Here is a 13905-nt window from a genome sequence, read left to right as displayed (position 1 = left end):
CCTTTCCAGAGGGGCTGAGGTTTCTCCCAGGAGAAATCCACCCTGGGCTGCTGAGGTGACATCCAGGGATGGGTGACACAGATCTTCCCTTGGGATCAGGCTGTTCCCACAAGGGCTGCTGCTCTCCCTGCTCCCAACACTGAGCGCTTGCCACGCTGGGAGCGGATAAAAACCCTTTTAAAAATGCTTTGAATAGTCGTGTCCCTGCAGATGAATGCTGTATTTTTAAGGAATAAACATTTTTTATGGGCAAATCTTGGGCCTGCTGCTTTCTTTGTTGTTCCAACCCAAACTGTTCCATGATCATGGGCCAGGAGCCCAGCTGTGGCCCCAAAGGGCTCATGGCAAGGAGTGTGTTCATTGGCAAGGAAGTGCCAATTTTGGGTGTTGGTGGAGGTTTGGGAGGCTCTCCAAGATCTGTAACCCTCTGAGAACAACCTGAGCTGCAGATCCACCCCATGAGGTCTGTGAGCTCCTCAACAGCAGAGCACTGCAGGGACCCTGGATGTGGAGCCTGTGCCAGACCCTGCCAGACACTGTCACGGGGAAGCTGCCATGGTGGAGCACCAGGAAGGTGCACGGAGAGCTGAGGTGGGAATCATCCACTGGCCCTCCCCAGGCAGCACATCCCCAGTTCAGGTTTCACCTGGCAGCACAGCTGATGCTTTGGGGGTGTCCTGGTTGCCCATGGACGGGAGCGGGGAAAGCTGAGGATGGAGGGGATTGAGCAATGAGCAATCCCTGCCAAGGCTCCGTGGCCAGCGTGGGAAGAGCAGTTCCTTCCATCCAGCCCTGCCCTCTCTCCACACGCTGTTTCTGGCTCTCATTTCTTTGGCAGAAAATTCACATTCTCATCCCCTCTCTCCTCCCCTCGGCTGTGGCAGCTCCTTTCCATCCCTTCCCCTCTTCTCCTCCCGCCTGTGGGCTGGAAGGGCCCCTGGAGCCTTTGAGGAGATGCTGCTGTGAAAGCCATTGTCCCAAAGGAAGAGCTGGGAGCTCCAGGAGCTGCTGGTGCTGCTGCAAGAGGACACAGGCAAGGTAAACGTGGGCCCTTTGTTCCAGCTGGGAAGAGAGGAACTGCTGCTGAGCCTGGGGGAGCAGCCACTGCTCCTTGGGAATGGAGGGGGCAGCTGCACTGAGCTTTCCCCATGGGATTTCCTGAAATAAGCACCAGTCCTGTTTTTGAGTTAGTGAGATTCCTGCTCTGGCATCCCCTCCAAAGCAGGGTTTTTGTGGGGCTCTGCCTTTGCCCCCACTGTGGGCCAGCATTTCTTTCCTTACGGGGACCCTGGTGCCTGTCCAGGCTGAGTGAGCTCTCCTGTCCCATGGGATTCACAGGGATCTCTGATCCCTGTCCCCTGCAGGGACACCCACGCTGCTCTTGTGCCTCTGGCTCGGAGGTGCTGCTCCCCATCTCAGCTGTTTCCAGGGACATAAATCCACACCTGGGGTGAGAAGCAGGGCAGGTGTTTGGGGTTAACTCCTGGAGGATGAGTTTTGGCAGGCCAGTGGTGGTGGCACGTCACAGGGCTCCTCGAGTGGCGCCTGTGGTTGGGCAGATAAGCAGCAGCTTGTCCTTCTCCTTCCTGCCTTCCCTCTGCTGCTCCTCTCTGGGATTCCTCCTCCTTCTCACCCCATGGCGGCCGCATCCCACAGGACTCTGCTCAGGCTGGGGATGTGGCTGTGAGCTCTGCTGGAGTGTGAGGCTTCACCTGCACAAAGGTAACTCCCTACAGTGCGTCTCTCTCATCCCCATCCATCCATCCACCCATCCATCCATCCATCCATCCATCCATCCATCCATCCATCCATCCATCCATCCATCTATCCATCCACCCACCCATCCATCCATCCACCCATCCATCCATCCATCCATCCATGCACAGCGGAGCTGCTCCCGCCCTGCTGGGAGCTCCCGGTGCAGCAGAGGCACGGAGCTGTCCCTGGCATGTGGAGATGCTCTCATCTGTGACAGCCAAGGAGGTTCCTGCCCCACACCATCCCAGGGGAGCAGGATGGGAGTTATAAAAATCCCTGCATTGTGCCTCTTTATTTTGGCAGAGGGCAGGGATGGATGGGATATTGGGAAGGAATTCCTTCCTAGGGTGGGCAGGCCCTGGCACAGGGTGCCCAGAGCAGCTGTGGCTGCCCCTGGATCCCTGGCAGTGCCCAAGGCCAGGTTGGATGGGGCTTGGAGCAGCCTGGGGCAGTGGGAGGTGTCCCTGCCATGGCAGGGGTGGAATGAGATGTTTTTTGAGGTCTCTTCCAACCCAAACCAGTGTGGGATTCTATGATGTAGGTGAATTCCCTTTTCAGTCTCCACTTACAGGGAACTATGAACAACTCCTTTATATTTGTTTTCTTCTTTAATTTATGTAACTTTCTAAATTCTAATTTCTAAATTTCTAATTTCTAACCTTTAGAAACTGAAATTTCAAACCTGGCCAGAAGGAACCAGTCTCAGGGGCTAGAGAGGGGGCAGAGATTGACACAGGAGCTCTGTCCCGTTCCTGGGGGGTCTCACTGCATCCCTTGAGACTTCCAGGCATTTATTTTTCATTCTTGCCTTAAGCCTCTTTGGGGAGGTTCTGTTCAGAGCCCGTACTCTGACCTCGCTCCTCTCCTCTCCCTGGGGCTGCTGTTGCTCTTTGGACCGTGCCGGGTGGTGCTGGGGCGGTGGCACAGGTGGCACCAGGAGCAGGTGGCACCGCTGGAGGCAGCCAGGTCAGTGTGGGCTGAGGAGCCAGGTCCCTGTGTGGGCTCTCCCAGAGCCTGCACACAGCAGGGAGGGCTCCCCAAAGCTCTGGGACAGGAGGTGGGGTGTCCAGGGTCTGTGGTCCAGCCTGGGGTAAAGGGCTTCGGCACTTCTGGTCACGTGCAGTTGTTTGTGATTTACAAAAGATAAATCACAGAATTTGGGAGAGATCTTAAAGCTTATCTCCTTCCATGCAGAGACCTTTTGCACCAGTGCAGGCTGCTCCAAGCCCTGTCCAACCTGGCCATGGACACTTCCAGGGACAGAGCAACCACAGCTCCTCTGGGCACCCTGTGCCAGTGCTTCCCTCACAGGGAACAATTCCCTCCCAATATCAAATCTAAATATCTTCTCCCGATGCCTCCAAGGCCTTTGCTTGGAAGGCTGGAGTGAGATGATGTGGCTGGGGCTCTGCAGCCCCACTGGCTCTTTGGAGAGGTGACAGAGGGACAAATGTCTCCTGCAAAGACTCCCTGGAGTGCTCCCAGCAGTTTCTCTCCTCAAGCAGGTGTCGCTGCCACGCGTTCCTTTCACACAGGTGTGTTTTCCAGAGGACCTTTGGCTCGCCCCTGTGCCAGGCCCCAGCCCTGGGATGCAGCCCGTGGCCCTGCAGAGCCTGTCCGAGCTGGAGAGGGCCAGTCTGCAGGAGCTGGCACTGTTCCAGCTGCAGGAGAGGCTGCCCGTGGGCCACCTCAGTCTGGACAGAGGTACAGGGGACAGGGGGGAGAGGAGGGGCAGGAGGGGAGAGGACAGGACAGGAGGGGAGGGACAGGAGGGGAGAGGACAGGAGGGGAGAGGAGGGACAGGAGGGGAGAGGACAGGAGATGAGAGGACAGGGGAGGAGGGACAGGAGGGGAGGGAGGGGAGAGGACAGGAGGGGAGAGGACAGGAGGGGAGAGGACAGGACAGGAGGGGAGAGGACAGGACAGGAGGCTCCTGCCAAGGGGGGCTGAGGCTGAGCCGTTCATGCTGCACATCCCCACACCACAGCCCGGGGTGATGGTTATGGGGAGACATTTGTGACATATTTTGGTGCATTCTATTTCTCATGCCTGCTTTGTTCTGAGCCCCGAAGGCCTGATCAGCCTGTGGAGGGGTTTGTGTGTCCGCAGCAGTGTGAGAACATGACCCTCCAACCCCCAAACTCAAACCAGATGTGACAACTTGGCAAGGCCTCCACTGGGGATTGTCTGAGTGCCCTTGGGGTGGGATGGGATTTGCTGTTTGGATCCATGGCCAGCACTAAGTCCTGATGCTGGAAAGGGGCTTATGGGAGAGTGCATAATGCACTGGCACATAAAAGGGTGGATAAATTTTGGAACCCCACAGGAACTGAGCACAGAGGCCCTGTCAGGGTTCTCAGGGTTGCCTGTGTCCCTCACCAGCAAACCCAGAGAGTTGTGGTTCCCAGACTCCTTCCCAAATCCACTTCTTATCCACTTGATGTGCCTCCTGTGCCCTGGGCCATATTTTGGCATCCCAGCAGGGCAGGGGATGGCACCAGCTCGCCAGGGCTGGGGCTGGGGTGCAGAGGGAGCCTGGGGGTCTCCAGCCCCCCTTCCACTCCTGGCACCCCAGGGCAGGATGGAGGCCCCAGGTCTCAGGATCCTCTCCCAGGATGGGGCATCTCCCAGTGCCCAGCCTCACACTGAGCACCAACTGCTCGAGGTGGCACCCAAGTCTGGCTTCCCACCTTAATATCCCAAAGGTTTCATGCCATTAAATGGCATCATGGAGAGTCCAGCACAGCTCCCCTCTCCTTCCCAGAACTCCCAGTTGCTCCAGGGCTGCAGCCCTGGAGGACTTTGACCACAAACATCCTGATTCCTTTTCTATTTTGTTTTATTTTGGGCTGTTGTGATCCAGCTTGCAGTGACACCCTGCAGCAGCAGCTCCTCTAGGGACCAGTGCAGTGCCAAAAAAAGCCCCAAACCCCAGTATTTCCTTCCTGGTTGGTCAGTGTGCTGCTGGACAATTTATGCTGGCTTCTACACTCATGTCCTCATTCCAGCTGTCAGAGCTTTCCTCTAAGTCTTACAAAATAACCCAAACAAATAGATATAAGCTGTTTCTAGGAAGAGAATTCTTCAGGAATGAAGAGTACAAGCCAGAATAGGGTGATGTGTCCTGGAAGGATTTAGGGTGGGCAGTGAGTGAATTCTCAGTTCACTGCTGCTGGATGTGTGAGGTGGGATTCCTACAGAGCAGGATGGGATTTCTGATGGTGTTTTGTACAACTTTTTATGTCTGTGCTCTAAAACATTCCCAAAAGCCTTTCTGGGTCTCACTGCTCGCGTAGAGCCATGGGGTCCCTCCACCCCTTCATCCACAGAGGATGGTGCCCATCTCTGGGAATGCTCTCCAAGCAGGGATGTCCATCTCCAGGGCTGTTCTCCAAGCAGGGATGTCCATCTCCAGGGCTGGTCCCAAGCAGGGATGTCCATCTCCAGGGCTGTTTCCCAGGCAGGGATGTCCATCCCCAGGGCTGTTCTCCAAGCAGGGATGTCCATCTCCAGGGCTGGTCCCTGGGCAGGGATGTCCATCTCCAGGGCTGGTCCCAAGCAGGGATGTCCATCTCCAGGGCTGTTTCCCAAGCAGGGATGTCCATCTCCAGGGCTGTTCTCCAAGCAGGGATGTCCATCTCCAGGGCTGGTCCCTGGGCAGGGATGTCCATCTCCAGGGCTGTTCTCCAGGCAGGGATGTCCATCTCCAGGGCTGTTTCCCAAGCAGGGATGTCCATCTCCAGGGCTGTTCTCCAAGCAGGGATGTCCATCTCCAGGGCTGGTCCCTGGGCAGGGATGTCCATCTCCAGGGCTGGTCCTAGGCAGGGATGTCCATCTCCAGGGCTGGTCCCTGGGCAGGGATGTCCATCTCCAGGGCTGGTCCCTGGGCAGGGATGTCCATCTCCAGGGCTGGTCCTAGGCAGGGATGTCCATCTCCAGGGCTGGTCCCTGGGCAGGGATGTCCATCTCCAGGGCTGGTCCCAAGCAGGGATGCCCATCCCCAGGGCTGGTCCCAAGCAGGGATGTCCATCTCCAGGGCTGTTTCCCAAGCAGGGATGTCCATCTCCAGGGCTGTTCTCCAAGCAGGGATGTCCATCTCCAGGGCTGGTCCCAAGCAGGGATGTCCATCCCCAGGGCTGGTCCCAAGCAGGGATGTCCATCCCCAGGGCTGGTCCCAAGCAGGGATGTCCATCTCCAGGGCTGGTCCCTGGCAGCTGCTGCCCACTGTGTGTCCCAGGGCACTCCTGGATCCCCTCAGGGCTGTGGCTGTCCCTCAGTGTCCCCTGGCTGGAGGCTGCAGAGGGACAGGAAGCCCATGCTGAGCCAGCCCCAAGATGCTGGTGCTGAACCTTCCCCTTTTCCTTGTAGATGGCTCCAAAGGCATGAAATCCATCCGGCAGAAGCTGGAGAGCTTCTCGAAGGAGAGGAAAGGTGAGCAGCCTCACTTGTACCTGGGCTTTGGTCCCTGCTCTCAGGGGGAATGGGTGGTTTTTGGTGGGGTGGGGTGGGAGGTGCCCAAAACCAGTAGGATGCTTCATCACAGTTGTTCTGCTGTTCTTGGAATGGCACGAGCTTGATGGAGCCTGGAAGGAGGGAAAGGTGTGTGGAATGTGGGCAATGTGAAATGCATTCTCAAGGTGAACACCCACAAATGAGTCTATCTGCCCATTTTGCCCCAATCTTGTCACCTCCAGTTCTACCTCAGCATCCCCTGAAGGACCTCAGTGACAACCCTGGGGTACACAGAATTCTAGAGCAGAGCCAGGTGGGAATGAGCTTCCCCACACCAGCACAAAACCATTCAAGGGTTTAAAACTACTGAAATTAATGCCTCATATTTTACCTAGTACAATGTTTAAACACATCAATCATTGTACATGCTGGTAGCAACTTAGCAGCTGTTTGATCTCTGTCTGTGGTAAAAGCATTGTATAGTTTCAGTCCTAAAAGTTCCCAGAGAGGAAGTGATAACACAGAAACTTCATCCACAGTTGGAAACCCCTTCTGAATGCATAATAGTAAGTCCTTTAACTCAGATTTTGAAATGTTGCAGGAATTAAATTTGACCAGATCTTTAAGGTTTTATAAATATCTCTAGGCAAATTGGACATCTTGTGTCCTAACACGTTCCCTGAGGCTTACCTGATGTTGAGCAACAGGCAAGTCCTTGTTGGATCTCTGTCCTGACCGAGCCAGTGACGAGGGCAGAAATCCAACTTCTCTCTTCTTGCAAGAGTCATGATCCCAGGATTCATGCTTATCTCAGCAACACTTCACAAAAATGACCTCAGGGCTTTGTGACAGGTCAGACAGTTTAGTTGAGTTATCTGCTCCTCACACTGGGCACCAGTTTGTTGGACAATACTCTCTTCTTGATCTTGAGATGGGGCAGCTGAGAGGCGTTTTAAAAACTTTTATTCCATTTTCCATCTCATGAGAAGGGTGAGACAGCACAGATGTTATCATTCATGCCATCACAATCAGAAACCAATTCTTTCTTAATTACAATACACTATGAGTGTTTCTTGGCCTATCATCTTTTTGCCACACCATGCTGTAGATGCCTTAAAGCCAATCATCTAAAACTGCCCCTCGTGGGTCCTAATATAATGCATTTTTCATAGTTTTATTTCTCTCAAGTATCTAGTCTTATTTGTAAGGTTATCTTTTGAAACTTTTTTCTAGCTCCATTTTTCTCTCAACAATATCTGTCTTATTCTATGGCATTTCTAAGTCACCATTTCTTGTCTCAAAGTTTGCATACAGATGTACACTGTGCGGGCCTTCTGCTAGGCCTGAGAGCTCTCTACAAATCCATTTCTCACAGTTAGAATTTGGAAAGGATCTTTTGGTGATTTATGAAGTTGTTGCTCCATGGGTGCCATGGCGTCTTCATGGGGCTGTAGTCAGTTAAAGGGAGGAAACTCCGGGAAAAACTGGGACGGGCTCCAAGCAGCCCACTGCTGGAGAGCAGGCCCCTGTGTCTCCTCCCTGTGCCCCCAGCCCCTCGTTTCCCATGGGGCGCCCTCCCCCTTGGCTCTGTGGCACCCAGGGTCCCCCCACACCTTTCCTGCTCCCTGGGGCTGCTCCAGGCGCTGCTGGGGGCAGGACACGGGGTTCATCCCTGCAGCTCCCTCAGTGCCGTTCCCTCCGTGCCGCGTTCCCGCAGAGTGCTCTCCCCACACCTTCGGCGTGCCGCTCGCCCAGGTCATCGCCAACGACCGCGCCTGCCGGCAGCTGCAGGAGGCCGTGGGCCGGAGCCGCCGCCTCTGCCTGGAGGTGGAGGCCACGGTCACCCGGTTCCGGGCCCAGAGGCACAGGAGGCTGGCAATGGGCACCAGCTGCATCCGGGCACCCGACGGGGGCTGCCCAGAGGAGCCGCTTTCCCCGGTGCTGGTGGACAAGGGCTCCTGGAGCCAGCGGAGGGTATGGTCCCCAACATGGGCTGTGGTGGTGCTGTGGGATGGGGGTGTCTGAATTTGGCAATAAATGGGATTTTCCAGGATTTTTTCTCACTGACTGAGTGGGTTGTGACCCAGGCTGGGCCGGTCCCAGTCTGTCCTCGGGGAAATGGTGATGTCCCCAGCCCCCTCAGAGAGGGACTGTGAGGAGTGAGATGGCCCTCACTAGCAAAGCTCCTATGGAGATGAGGTTGCCAGGGGGACATCTAAAGGTCCAGAGGGCAGGGCTGGATGGGATATTGGGAAGGAATTGTTCCCTGGCAGGGTGGGCAGGCCCTGGCACAGGGTGCCCAGAGCAGCTGTGGCTGCCCCTGGATCCCTGGCAGTGTCCAAGATCAGGGTGGGAGCTGGGGCTTGGAGCAGCCTGGGACAGTGGGAGGTGTCCCTCCCCATGGCAGGAGTGGCACTGGATGCTGCCCTTTCCCAGAAACCCGTGAGGTCATGGCACTGATAGATCTGTGGGGTCATTCCTCTGCTCCATCCCAGGGGGCCATGTCCGTGGATTCCATCACGGACCTGAGTGACAACGCCTCCGAGCTGCTGGAGGCCCTGCAGCTCTCACACCCCCATGAGCTGGACCCTCGCAGGAGCCGCGGCAAGAAGAAGCAGCTGAGTCTGAACCCCATCACCTGGCAGGTGCCACGGATTGTGGACAGGTGCTGCACCCACCTTGAGACGCACGGTAAGGGCTGGAGAAACTCCCTGAGTGTGGCCACCAGGACATCCTGGCTGACCACCCCCCCAAGATGGGAGGAAGGCCAGGTTTGATGGGCACCATGGTTGGACTTGATGGTCTTGGAGGTCTTTCCCAACCTGAATGCTTCTGTGAGTCCTGGGGCAGGGCATCTTCCAAAAAGCCTCCTGTGGAGAGTCCTCTGGGTTGGATGCAGCACCAGAGGGGAATGTCACTGAAGAGGGAATGTCACTGTGTGTGTCAGTGACCATCTCCTGGTGCCTCAACCTCTGCTGTACATCCAGCCCTTGCTCACAGTTACTGTAGGGATGGGATCTCCTCCTTTATCACAGGCAACCCAAGGAAATCTCATGGCTCCACAGCCTTTCCTTTTCCTCACTGCCTGGAGAAGGGAAAGCCATGCAAGAGAAGCCCTGCCACGGTGCTGAGGTGCTCCCAGGAGCAGCCTGGGTGGCAGGGAGCAGTGGGAATGCACAGCACTAACCTCTCTGTCCCCCAGGGCTCCAAACTGTTGGCATCTTCCGTGTTGGAAGCTCCAAGAAAAGAGTCCAGCAGGTAAAGGGAGGCATTCACTGCATCCTCTGGCTGTGCCTTGTCGGGGATAGAGGCTCATGTGGATGGGGATGGATAGAGCTGACATTGGTGTGGAGAGGTCTGAAACAGACTAGAACTGTCTGTGATTTTCATCCTTCCCATTTCTTCCATCTCCAAGCTGAGGGAAGAGTTTGACCAAGGGCTGGATGTTTTCTTGGATGAGCATCAAAGTGTTCATGATGTGGCTGCCCTGCTCAAAGAGTTTCTCCGGGATATGCCTGATTCCCTGATTCCCAGAGAGCTCTATGGAGCCTTCCTCAGCACAGCCAGTGAGTACCTGTGGAGCAGAGCCTGCACAGCCACAGGAGGATTTGTGTTGGGGGCACCTCTCACTTGGGCAGGTTGCTCCAAGTCCTGTCCAACCTGACTTTGGACACTGCCAGGATTGGATCCTTCCTCACCACCCTTCTTTTCCAAAGCTTCTGGGATGGGTGTTGTGCTGCCTGGCGCTGCCACACACAGTTATTGTAATCAGTGGATTTGGTGGGGGTTTTGTTTGATTTCTTTTGAATTGGACTATAAAAATCCCTCTGGTCCGTGACAGTCTTTGGCTGTGTGGCTGTGCAATATCCAGCAACACCACAGCTCTGGCTGGGTTCTCCATCCCGTGGGAGGAAGGGTGGGACAGCAGCCTGGCTCCCACCAGAGCTCATTCCCAAGCAGGTGGAGGAGGGCTGGGAGTGCCTGGTGGGCTGTGCCCCTCACTGACACAGCTCTCCCCAGGCCTGGAGGGGCAGGCCCAGCTGGACACGCTGCAGCTGCTGCTGTTCCTGCTGCCCCCGTGCCACAGTGACACCCTGCTGCGCCTCCTGCGCTTCCTGGCCCGGGTGGCGCGGCACGCCGAGAGCTCCTGGGACCCCGAGGGCCGCCAGGTGAGGCTGCTGCTCCCGAGGGCTGCCCTGCACGGTGCTGGGGCTGCTGCAAGCCTGGGGGAGACAACAAATCCCTCACAGAATCCCGGGGTCATTGTGGTTGGAAAAGGTGAGGATGGGATGAATGTGTGCTCCAGCACCTCGAGCCCTTTGCGCTGGCCCTGCCACCAGCTCAGAGAGGACCAAACTGGACCCAGACCAACACCTCACCCTTGTGTTCCTGCCCTGGGGTGGGTGAGGACATCCTGGGACATCCCATGCCACTCCATCCACAGTCCACAGGTTCCTTTGGTGCTTCCTTGTAGATCCCTGGGAACAAAATGACAGTGTCAAACCTGGCTACAGTCTTTGGTCCCAACATCCTGCAGAAGGAGAAGCCTGGAGAGAAAGATGCTGGTGCCCTGAACTTTGAGGACAGTGCTGCCATAATCCTGGTGCTCCAGAGGCTGATTGAGCACCACCACTCCCTGTTCATGGTAAGTTGGGCTCCTCAGGGCAGCCCCTCCAGCACCTCCTTCCCTCTGAATTCTTCCAAGAGCAGCAGGGGAAGGATTTTGTCCCTGTCAGAGATGCACACCTTGGTCTGTGCCCATCCTCTGGGAAGGCTCTGGCTCCATCCTCTCTCCACCCTCCCACAGGGCACTCACAGGCAGCAGTAAGGGTCCCCTCAGGTCTATTGGAATGTGACATTTCAGATCCCCAAAAAGCCTTATAGCAATTTTTGTGGTCTACAGGGAGCCAAAGGACTGGGGATAGTGAAGGGAAAGCAGGGGCTGAGATCGTGCAGCCCCTGGGAGGTGTGTGGGGTGTGACACCAATGTGCTGGCTCTGTGACCACGTCCTGGGCTCCTTCCTTGGCTGCCTCTGCTCAGCCTCCTGCCGAGAGTGGCCCCACGACTGAGCAGTGTGGCCGTGTGTCCCCAGGTGTCCCCAGAGATGCAGTGTGACGTGCTGAGGAGGCTGTTCCAGACAGACCCCGATGTCATCGAGTACCTGCTGCGCAGGAAGTTCCCTGACGTGCCGTAAGTGCCCGAGGGCTCCTCAGGGCACAGGGACAGTGACAGCACACCCTGCTCATCTTCCTCCAGACTGCTCCTTCCTACAGCGGCCTGGTCACAGCTCCTCAGCTAAAGCCCTTCACACTCCATCCTTCCCATCCCTCGGAGCTCCCTGCTCTCCCTGTTTGCTCCCCAGCCTGTGCCAGCTCTCTCCAGAGCTCTCTCTGTGGTATCCACACAGCTCCTGTCCAGCCCCTCCCCTGCTCCTGCCTCTCAGTGTCACATGCTGATCCCTGCTCCACCACCAGCCTTCTCCAAACCTCCTCCATCCTTGGTGTCCGTGTTTCACTGCAGTCTCTGCCTGCCCCGGGTGCCTGTGTGGGGCCACCAGCTCTGTCCATACATCCACATTTTGGGTGCAAGATGGGACATTCCCACTGAGGCTCAGAACTGGAGCTTGTGTCCTTCCCTAAGGTTAAAGGTGGTGGCTGAAAGGACCTCACATCCCATGAGCTGGGTCTACCATGGCACATAATGCAGGAGGGAGTTTGTTCCCTGGGGTTGGAAGTAGGGAATAGTTGAAAACAGGGGATCCTGAGGAGCAGGGGATGCTCAAGAGCCTTCAGTAGAGCTGGTGACTCCTCAGAAACATGAATTGTCCTGTGGGAAGGGTTTTCCTGGACCACAGGCCACTTCCATACCAGTTTGGATGGGGCTTGGAGCAACCCCATCTAATGGAAGGTATCTGTGCCCATGGACTAGATGCTCTTCAAAGTTCCTTCCAACCCAAACCTGGGATTCTGTGATCCATGCTACAGCTTCTTGTTTGTGTTCACATTCCTCTTGGGACTGTCTGGAGATGGCAGTCTTTGGGATCACTGCTTGAGCCCATTTGGGAGTGCAGTGGGCAGTAGAAGCATTTGCTAACAGCATCTCTCTCCTTTTTGCTTCCTTAGGAGCCCAGAGCGTGAGGATCCCGGGGAGGAGCTGGCTCTGTCCACACCGCCTGGCTGGACACACAGCCTGGAGCGCGGCTCGGTCTGCTCGGAGCTCTACAGCAGCGTCTCCTTCCTAAACCTGCATGTTGGCATCTAGCCCTGCCCAGGCTCTCTGGACACAACCAGGCAGCTTTTCCCACAAAACCCAGCCCTTCCTCACTGTGGGGACAGCCCCTGTGCCTGTGCCCAGGGGGCAGAGCTGTACTCGGGGGTCACCTGCCAGGCTGGCACCTTCCTGTGGGTCCAACCACTGCCACATCCTCAGCACAGCCCTCCCTGCCACCCCCTCCTCACAGCACCTCGGGAATGGAGTGCCATCCCTACACCTGCAGGGAGGACAGGCTGAGGGAGCTGGGACTGCTCAGCCTGGAGAAGAGACGGCTCCAAATGGAGGAGTATCCAAATGCTTTTGTAAGGGCTGGAGGGACAGGACACGGGGAATGGCTTCCCACTGCCAGAGAGAGAAATTGGGATATTCATGGGATATTCAGAGAAGTTCTTCCCCGTGAGGGTGGTGAGGCTCTGGCACAGGCAGGGACACCTTCCCTGCACCAGGCTGCTCCAAGCCCCATCCAGCCTGGCCTTCTGGCCTTGAACTTTCCCAGGAATGGGGCAGCCACAGCAGGGCACTTCTGGGGACAAAATAGTACTTCTGCAAACAGTATTCGATATTCCACCACAGCTTGCACCCAGTCCTGGTCTGAAGGCACCCAGTCCTTCTCAGGTGCCCTGCTCAGGCTGGGCTCTTATTTTGCAAAGGTCCCTTCCCTGCAGATCAGAACAGTTGGGATGGGTGGGGAAGCATTTCCCGGAGGAGCCTGTGCTGTGAGATAGCTGGTGAGACCCCCTGGGAGCTGATAAGCTCCAGAGAGCAGCAGAGCTGGTGTGTCTGGAGGAGCAGATAAATTTGGGACACCATGAGGCTGTGGAAAGTTCCAGAGGCCACAGGAACACTCGAATGTCAGCTGTGAAGCCAACATTGTGTCCAGCCACTGCTCTGGGTGGGATTGTACCTGCTGCAAGAGCAGCCCCCAGCCTTTCAAATTCCTTCCTAGGGTAAAACACTGGCACACGTTGTCCAGAGCAGCTGTGGCTGCCCCTGGATCCCTGGAAGTGTCCAAGGCCAGGTTGGATGTGGCTTGGGGCAGCCTGGGATAGTGAAAAGTGCCCTTGCCCATGGCAGAGGGTGGAGCGGGATGGACTTTAGGGTCCCTTCCCACTCAAACCATTCTGTGATTCCATGATTCTGGGATGGGCCAGGGATGCTGACACAGGAGGCAGCTCTTTGCAGGAAAAGCCCCGCTGGATTTCACTTTCCCCGCACCATAACAGGGGCAGGGGGGCACGGGGAGCTCACTGGGAAGCACCAGCTTTCTCTGGCTGCTGCAGAGCCATCCAAGTGGCCGTGGGGTGTTCGTCCCTGGCAGCGTTGATGCGATATTGCTGCAAACTCCGCTTGAGGGCAGCCCGGCACCGGCCTGGCCCGGCCCCCGTGCGGCTGCACCGAGACTCTGCTGGAGCTGCTCCGTT

The 13905-nt window shown here is 56.5% G+C and overlaps 1 protein-coding gene across 1 annotated transcript; it reads left to right on the top strand.

Annotated features, from left to right (window-relative positions):
- The first annotated feature begins 555 nt into the window (after nt 1–555).
- Nucleotides 556–12472, top strand: ARHGAP36 (Rho GTPase activating protein 36). Its single transcript, XM_058032955.1, has 11 exons — nt 556–591; nt 3354–3462; nt 6127–6189; nt 7928–8184; nt 8706–8901; nt 9413–9468; nt 9626–9776; nt 10231–10379; nt 10685–10855; nt 11304–11401; nt 12334–12472. The coding sequence occupies exons 1-11, from the start codon at nt 556–558 to the stop codon at nt 12470–12472; spliced, it is 1425 nt and encodes a 474-aa protein (XP_057888938.1).
- Nucleotides 12473–13905: the final 1433 nt, after the last annotated feature.

Source organism: Melospiza georgiana, chromosome 12 (genome assembly GCF_028018845.1).
Source record: "Melospiza georgiana isolate bMelGeo1 chromosome 12, bMelGeo1.pri, whole genome shotgun sequence".
In the NCBI taxonomy this organism is placed as follows: Eukaryota; Metazoa; Chordata; class Aves; order Passeriformes; family Passerellidae; genus Melospiza; species Melospiza georgiana.
The sequence above is the reverse complement of the archived record's forward strand: the minus strand, read 5'-3'. Positions and strand labels throughout refer to the sequence as shown.

Excerpts from the sequence above, each read along its gene's own strand:
- ARHGAP36 (XM_058032955.1), top strand. The coding sequence starts at position 556 with ATGGTGGAGCACCAGGAAGGTGCACGGAGAGCTGAG. Across the intron at positions 3,463-6,126 it reads CCACCTCAGTCTGGACAGAG|ATGGCTCCAAAGGCATGAAA; the intron begins GTACAGGGGACA and ends TTTTCCTTGTAG. Across the intron at positions 9,777-10,230 it reads AGCCTTCCTCAGCACAGCCA|GCCTGGAGGGGCAGGCCCAG; the intron begins GTGAGTACCTGT and ends AGCTCTCCCCAG.